Source organism: Oncorhynchus clarkii, chromosome 22 (genome assembly GCF_045791955.1).
Source record: "Oncorhynchus clarkii lewisi isolate Uvic-CL-2024 chromosome 22, UVic_Ocla_1.0, whole genome shotgun sequence".
Classification (NCBI taxonomy): domain Eukaryota; kingdom Metazoa; phylum Chordata; class Actinopteri; order Salmoniformes; family Salmonidae; genus Oncorhynchus; species Oncorhynchus clarkii.
In genome coordinates this window covers 3,782,523-3,791,002 of record NC_092168.1, presented here as the reverse complement: position 1 = coordinate 3,791,002, position 8,480 = coordinate 3,782,523, and the positions used below count along the sequence as shown (strand labels likewise).

General features: G+C 41.8%; 1 protein-coding gene across 1 annotated transcript in view; it reads right to left on the bottom strand.

The window, feature by feature from the left end:
- The window catches only part of LOC139381027 (regulator of nonsense transcripts 3A-like), a 9,442-nt gene extending 2,012 nt beyond the window's left edge, over positions 1–7,430 (bottom strand). Inside the window, exons 1-3 of the mRNA XM_071124263.1 lie at positions 7,290–7,430; positions 1,056–1,162; positions 246–352 (exon numbers count right to left, since the gene is read on the bottom strand). Of these exons, the coding sequence (XP_070980364.1) occupies positions 246–352; positions 1,056–1,162; positions 7,290–7,430 (355 nt within the window). The remainder of the gene's footprint in view (positions 1–245; positions 353–1,055; positions 1,163–7,289) is intronic.
- Between the last annotated feature and the right edge of the window lie 1,050 nt (positions 7,431–8,480).

Genomic DNA, 8,480 nt, shown 5'->3' with positions numbered 1-8,480 from the left:
CCTACTTTCATGTGCTGAAAAACATTCTAACATTGTGTAAACACTAACTGCTAAGCACTAACACATTGGTAATAAGGAATATTTAGGAGAGGTTTCCAGGACACATATTAAGCCTAGTCCTGTACTAAAAAGCAAGCCCAATATAGAATCTCCATAAAAAAATGCATTTTAGTCCAAGACTAGACTGGTGTGTCTGGGAAACTGCCCCATGACGTTTATATTATAGGTCTATGTGAAAAAGGTACCTTTGTTATCAATGAAAACATAGCCATCAAAGCGGTCTCTGAAGAGCAGGATGTCTTCGGGGTTTCTGAAGTTAATGTAAACTCTGGAGAACAGGTGTGGATAGAGGCTGCGGGAAATGAGCAGGTTATCTTAGAAACTCATTCCACGAGAGGAGCCTATCTAGAGTGTGGGCATAATAGGGTGACTCCATAGGAATGATGATGACATTCTCTTCTCCAGTCCCTGCTTTTAGGTGGTAGCCTAATAATTAGATGGCTGTGCTAGCATCCTTTCTTTGTTTTGGCCAGATAATTTTGAATTTATCCACTCAAGCTGAATAGGTTTCAACAGCAGAGGTTAGGTGAAGTCAATTGTTTGATAGGTTGGGAATGTCAATATCACAATGCAGCATGAATCTGAGAAAAACACTGATCTGTGCTGCCAATCTGGCATTTCGGGCAAATGCCAGATGGGCTGGTCCATTTTAGCTTAGTGGGCCCGTCTAACTTGGGTTTTTTGATAATTAGCCGGTTAATGACGGGCCTCAAAGGGGGACAAAAATGGGCAGGTGTATTTTATATTTATTATGGCTCCCCATTGCCAAGGCAGCAGCTACTCAAAGCTACTCAAAAAAAGTAAGGGGCCTAGACAGCTGCCCTGGGGATTTCCTGATTCTACCTGGATTTTGTTGGAGAGGCTTCCATTAAAGAACACCCTCTATGCAGAGGCCTCGAAGAAAGAAATGGACCGGTGTGGGGTCCCAATCTGCCCCTGGTAGGCACTCTGTCCCAACACATGGTGTCATTGCATTAAATGTTCTAAATATTCACCTTTGATCAGCAGGGAAAAACTCAAAGTAGTCATAGGATGGAAGAGGACTGAGCTGTTCTTCCAGCTGGTCCTTGGACAGGTTGGGTGGAAGTCGCCTTATTACTACCTGGAACCGAGAAGGACATAAATGCACAAACACAGAATAGTGGGTTGAAATTACACAACAATTGCCAAGACATCAAAGACATTCAAGGTCATGAGCAAAGTTGGAATGTCTTCTTTATCATAGCCCAAAGGCCGGCAGACAGCAATATTGAGTTTAGTCATCTTACCATCCAAATGCATTGTATGCAGGTCGGCAATACATTTGTATCCCTATTGGATCGTTCGTACCTAAAAAGATATGTATACATTTAGGCTGCATAGGCTTTGATTTCCTCAACTTAATGGCAATAAACCAGAAAGAAAACGGGGAAAATATGTGCACTTTCCTTATGACACACCATTTTCCACCACCATGATAGAGGCTAAATACTAATCCTGGATATTGTGTATCACAATCAGCCAATCAGGTTAAAACTATCAGAACAGGGGTTATGTTTCTTTTAAGCCCGCTGCGTTAGCAGCGTCACATAAATGTAAATCAAGACTGTACGGTCGTGGCCAAAAGTTTTGAGAATGACACAAATATTAATTTCCACAAAGTTTGCTGCTTCACTGCTTCAGTGTCTTTAGATATTTTTGATGTTACTTTGGAATACTGAAGTATAATTACAAGCATTTCATAAGTGTCAAAGGCTTTTGAAAATTACATGAAGTTGATGCAAAGAGTCAATATTTGCAGTGTTGACCCTTCTTTTTCAAGACCTCTGCAATCTGCCCTGGCATGCTGTCAATTAACTTCTGGTGATGATGGCAGCCCATTCTTGCATAATCAATGCTTAGAGTTTGTCAGAATTTGTGGGGTTTTGTTTGTCCACTCGCCTCTTGAGGATTGACTAGAAGTTCTCAATGGGATTAAGGTCTGGGGAGTTTCCTGGCCATGGATGCAAAATATCGATGTTTTGTTCCCCAAGCCACTTAGTTATCACTTTTTCCTTATGGCAAGGTGCTCCATCATGCTGGAAAAGGCATTGTTTTGTCACCAAACTGTGTGTAGGTACCATTCTTTATTCATGGCTGTGTTCTTAGGCAAAATTGTGAGTGCGCCCACTCCCTTGGCTGAGAAGCAACCCCACACATGAATGGTCACATGATGCGTTACTGTTGGCATGACACAGGACTGATGGTAGAGCTCACCTTGTATTCTCCAGGATAAGCTATTTTCCGGATGCACCAAACAATCAGAAAGGGGATTCAGAGAAAATGACTTTAGCCCAGTCCTCAGCAGTCCAATCGCTCTACCTTTTGCAGAATATCAGTCTGTCCCTGATGTTTTTCCTGGAGAGAAGTGGCTTCTTTGCTGCCCTTATTGACACCAGGCCATCCTCCAAAAGTCTTTGCCTCACTGTGCGTGTAGATGCAATCACACCTGCCTGCTGCCATTCCTGAGCAAGCTCTGTACTGGTGGTGCCCCTTGATGATCCGATAAATAGTTGATTTAGGTGCAATGATTTAGGTGCAATTTTTGGCAGCAATATCTTTGCCTTTGAAGCCCTATTTGTGCAAAGCAATGATGACGGCACGTGTTTCCTTACAGGTAACCATGATTGACAGAGGAAGAACAATGATTCCAAACACCATCCTCCTTTTGAAGCTTCCAGGCTGTTATTCGAACTCAATCAGCATGACAGAGTGATCTCCAGCCTTGTCCTCGTCAACACTCACACCTGTGTTAACGAGAGAATCACTGACATGATGTCAGCTGGTCCTTTTTGTGGCAGGGCCGAAATACAGTGGAAATGTTTTTGGGGATTCAGTTCATTTGCATGTCAAAGAGGGACTTTGCAATTAATTGCAATTCATCTGATCACTCTTCATAACATTGGAGTATATGCAAATTGCCATCATACAAACTGAGGCAGCAGACTTTGTGATAATTAATATTTGTGTCATTCTCAAAACTTTTGGCCACGACTGTACTCAGGGCAGACCTGGTTGTAGCTATATATTTTTATATTAGATTAGATGTATTTGCAGAGTACAGTGCTATTCGTAAACTACGAGCTCCAACAGCACAGGCCCAAAAGAGAAGTGAATGAAACAATGATTTAAAATATAAATATTGGTAACACTGGGGTGGCAGTGTAGCCTAGTGGTTAGAGCGTTGGGCTAGTAACCGGAAGGTTACTAACCAAGGGTGACTACAGTTCAAATCCCCGAGCTGACAAGGTACAAATCTGTCGTTCTGCCCCTGAACAGGCAGTTAACCCACTGTTCCTAGGCCGTCATTGAAAATAAGAATTTGTTCTTAACTGACTTGCCTGGTTAAATAAAGGTTAAAAAAAAATTGTCATTCAAGGGTTTTTCTTGATTTTCACTACAACTATGAAATAACACATATGGAATCATGTAGCAACCAAAAGTGTTAAGCAAATATTTGAGATTCTTCAAAGTAGTCTTTGAACAACAACAGCTTTGCACATTCTTGGCATTCTCTCAACCAGCTTCATGAGGAAAGATTCAACAGTCTTGAAGTAGTTCCCACATATTCTGAGCACTTGTTGGCTGCTTTCCCTTCACTCAGCATCCAACTCATCCCAAACCATCTCAATTGGGTTGAGGTCGGGTGATTGTGGACGCCAGGTCATCTGATGCAGTACTCCACTCTCCTCCTTGGTCAAATAGCCCTTACATAGCCTGGAGGTGTGTTGGGTCATTATCCTGATGAAAAACAAAAGTTAGTCCCACTAAGCACAAACCAGATGGGATGGTGTACTGCTGCAGAAGGCTGTGGTAGCCATGCTGGTTAAGTGTGCCTTGAATTTGAAATAAATCAGTGTCACCAGCAAAGCACCCCCACACCTCCTCCCCCATGCTTCACGGTGGGAACCACACATGCAGAGATCATCTGTTCACCTACTCTGTGTCTCACAAAGACACGGGGATTGGAACCAAAAATCTCAAATTTGAACTCTGATTTCCACCGGTCTAAATGTCCATTGCTCGTGTTTCTTGGCCCAAGCAAGTCTCTTCTTATTATTGGTGTCCTTTAGTAATGGTTTCTTTGCAGCAAATTGACCATGAAGAACTGATTCACGCAGTCTCCTCTGAACAGTTGATGTTGCGATGTGTCTGTTACTTGAACTCTGCGAAGCAATTATGTGGGCTGCAATCTGAGGCTGGTAACTCTATTGAACTTATCCTCTGCAGCAGAGGTAGCTCTGGGTCTTCCTTTCCTGTGGTGGTCCTCATGAGAACCAGTTTCATCATAGCGCTTGATGGTTTTTGCGAATGCACTTAAAGAAACTTTCAGTTCTTTACGACATTTCAGTTCCTGACCATATCGTAAAGTAATGATGGACTGTCGTTTCTCTTTGCTTATTTGAGCTGTTCTTGTCATCAAATGGACTTGGTATTTTACCACAACAACTGATTGGCTCAAACGCATTAAGAAGGAAAGAAATTCCACAAATTAATTTTTTATTTTTTTTTTAACTCTGTTTATTAAGTTTTGAACATACACACACACACAGACAAGACAAAGCATTATAAGTAATATACTCAACTAGAAAAAAAAATAATAATACAAATAAAAATACAAATAAAAAAATAGCTTTAAAGATACCATACTTTAGACAAGTTAAACACACCGGGCAGAAGGCTACAGAGGTTAAAGGGCAATCTATAGTACAGGGACAGGGCAAACACCTCACCATTGTTCCTGTAAACAGTCAAGGGATAAGGGTGGAGAAATGCAACCACTCACAGAGAGTCATGGCCACTGGACAAAAAAAAAGTTTACAATGCTTTAAAATAAAAAAAATAAAATGATTATTCATGTAGGCGTGAACAAAATGTAAAAATAACTGGGAAAAACAAGCTCACACTTCAGTCTCTGCCTGGGCAAGATGAACAAGGCATCTGCGGACCACAATCAATAAGCACATGGATCTTAATGCCCCCCCTGCAAAAACACAGAGAGAAGCTCCTCCAACCCTTAAGTCACAGACTTATTTTAGTATTAATTGGAATGCCATCAGAGGATGGACTGTTTAAAGTAAGACCGGAATGGAGCCCAAGCCTCATCAAACAGTTTGGGGTTCCCACGTGAATTGAATTTAATTTTTTCTAGTTTTAACAAGGCACAACTGTTAATTGAAATGAATTCCAGGTGACTACCTCATGAAGCTAGTTGAGAGAAAGCCAAGTGTGCAAAGCTGTCATCAAGGCAAAGGGTGACTATTTTAATTTGTTTACCACTTTTTTGTTTATTACATGATTCTATGTGTGTTATTTCATAGTTTTGATGTCTTCACTATTATTCTACAATGTAGAAAATAGTAAATGAGTAGGTGTGTCCAAACTTTTGTTTGTCGATTGTGGGGGCAGGGTAAATGCCAATGGAGGGGGCGGTAGGTAGCTGTCTAGTGGTGGCTTTTCAGCAGCCTGATGGTCTGGGGCAGAAACTATCTAACAGTGCAGTAGTATCTAACAATTCATAACAATATACACATCTAAAAGTAAAAGAATGGAATTAAGAAATATATCTATATTAGGAGAAATATTGGAGTGGCATTGACTAAAATACAGTAGAATAGAATATAGTATATGAGATGAGTACAGCACTACGTAAACATTAAAGTGACTAGTGTTCCACGTCTGAGTGATGGAAGCAGGGAGAGGTGGTAATGTTGCCTACCTTCACCACCTGTTTGAGTCGTGTCAAAGAAAGCGTAGCATTTTAGCTAATTCGAACCCTTTTCCTAATCTTAACCTAATTCTACTAGCTTGCCATGTAAATTCTCCTAGCCTGCTCCGTAAGTTCTCCTCACCTGCTATGAAAAGTAATTTCTGCTAGTCAAAACTGGCAGACCTGCCCTCAGAACAGTCTTGGTTTCTACTAAAGCGATACAGTGCTGCGTCAGAGAGGAATATGCCAAGCGAGAGGGATACCTGGACCCAAAATGTGTCTTCTCCAGCAGGTGCCGTTCATTCTTTTTTTTCACTCACCAAGCAAGGAATATTTGTATGGAGGTCAAGGAGAAAGTGTTGAATTTAGTTAACAAAAAAATGTCATGGGTTATTTGCTACGAGTGGCTTATTTGATCTAACAGAAGTTTGGGAATGATTAGGTTGCTAGAATTATACTGAAATCAGTAGGACATGTGACAACCCAGCAACTTTGTGAAAAATCTATTTATATTGGAGTTGTGCCTGGTTGTCACTAATTATCATAGCCACAGACATGAACCCCGAGCTATTTCTACAATTTCTGTTCTTAAAATGTGAACCTAGCCCTAACCTTAACCAAAATGCTAACCTTATGCCTAACCTTAAATTAAAACCAAAAAGGTGACTTGTATTTATTTATTCCAACCTGGTCATGGGCCTAAGCCATGTGACAATATATACAATTGCAGGAAATGAGCTTTAAAACAAATATATTTTTTTTCATAGGAGGGGGACCCCGGACCCCCGGTTAGGGGTGGAGCCAGTGAAATAGCCATTTTCTAAAGTTAGCCGCCTCCGGAAAAGTACACATTTTCCCGTCTTCTCGACATTAAATAAAGTTAAGGACAAAATCGAAGTCTATGCAGCCTGAATGGAGAATGTTGTAAGCACAAACAGGTCGATGAGGAATACTAATGTATTTCCGGCAATATACAATGCATTTGGACGTTAAGGTACGACTCAATATCGCCATCTGCCGGCAGTTGGGCCATTTGTATTACTGAATTCTACACTGCGTTTCGGAGGTTGTTTTACGACATAATGACGACATGTTCATATCTAGTAATAATCAACTTCCGTTGCCTTTGACAGGTAGCCCCAAATACAGTCAACAAAACACAAGTGTGCGCTTGTTTCCAGGCGCTGGTCATTGAATTTAATCTTTGGGCACCGGTGCAGAATACTTTTGCCTTTTTATCAACATAGCATAAGCTACAGTAAAAAGCTTTACATGCATACACCTACGACAGTATTATGGCAAATTACAGCTATATTGCTGTGCACAAACATGCATACATCAGATCTGTTGTTGACATACAGTATATTGAATGCGCCTGTCAATGCAGATCGTTGCATGGCTACGCATCCTTCTCGCGTTCGCTGTCTGTGGTGCTGATTATCTTGCTCCTCATTTCTGCGATCGATAGCAATAACAAACCCACCATCAGTGCTCTGCCTACCTTAGTAAAGACCTCCTTCTTCTCTTCTTTCTGCTTTGAGTTGACGGAGACGGCGTCCTGTCCCCTCGGAATATCTCTGAATTGTATTTCGACGACACTTTCCTCCCTGCCCCCGGTCATTTGGTCCGTTTCAGACCTCATCTTTCTCCCTCTCCTGTGGAAGTCATTTTCCCCTCGCGAGAGTTCCAAGCTGAAGAGCTCTGCTAGAGCTGGTGCTGCTGTGTTTATGCGGTGCGCTATCTTCGCTATCTTCTCGGTAATCACACACCATTCACGCAAATTATTTACGTATGTTTTGCATGAAAAAAAAGGCCTATTAGAAAACACCTTGTTCATATAATAAGGACGACCTGTCCCAAAATAAAAATGATTTGGTTAAAGTAATTCGGCTACAATAGTTTATCATTAAACAGTCTACAGGTCTGAGCTGCGAATAGGCGTATATTATTTTGATTGGCTGGTCGGTGGTGTGCTGATTAGTGAGAGAGTAGTGTATCGAGCCTTATAAAACCGTCACAACAGAAGTTAAACGTGATCACCTGTGTTTTATGTAGATCTCCAAACTATGAGGTTGAAACCGATCACTGCCTGCACCTGCCCGCCCGTCCAACATCACTACTCTGGACGGTTCTGACTTAGACAACTACAAATACCTAGGTATTGGCTTCCTATTTCGCAACAAAGCATCCTTCACTCATGCTGCCAAACATACCCTTGTAAAACTGACCATCCTACCAATCCTCGACTTCGACGATGTAATTTACAAAATAGCCTCCAATACCCTACTCAATAAATTGAATGCAGTCTATCACAGTGCCATCCGTTTTGTCACCAAAGCCCCATATACTACCCACCACTGCGACCTGTACACTCTCGTTGGCTGGCCCTCGCTTCATACTCGTCGCCAAACCCACTGGCTCCATGTCATCTACAAGACCCTGCTAGGTAAAGTCCCCCCTTATCTCAGCTCGCTGGTCACCATAGCAGCACCCACCTGTAGCACACGCTCCAGCAGGTATATCTTTCTGGTCACCCCCAAAACCAATTCTTTCTTTGGCCGCCTCTTCTTCCAGTTCTCTGCTGCCAATGACTGGACTCGAACTACAAAAAACTCTGAAACTGGAAACACTTATCTCCCTCACTAGCTTTAAGCACCAACTGTCAGAGCAGCTCATAGATTACTGCACCTGT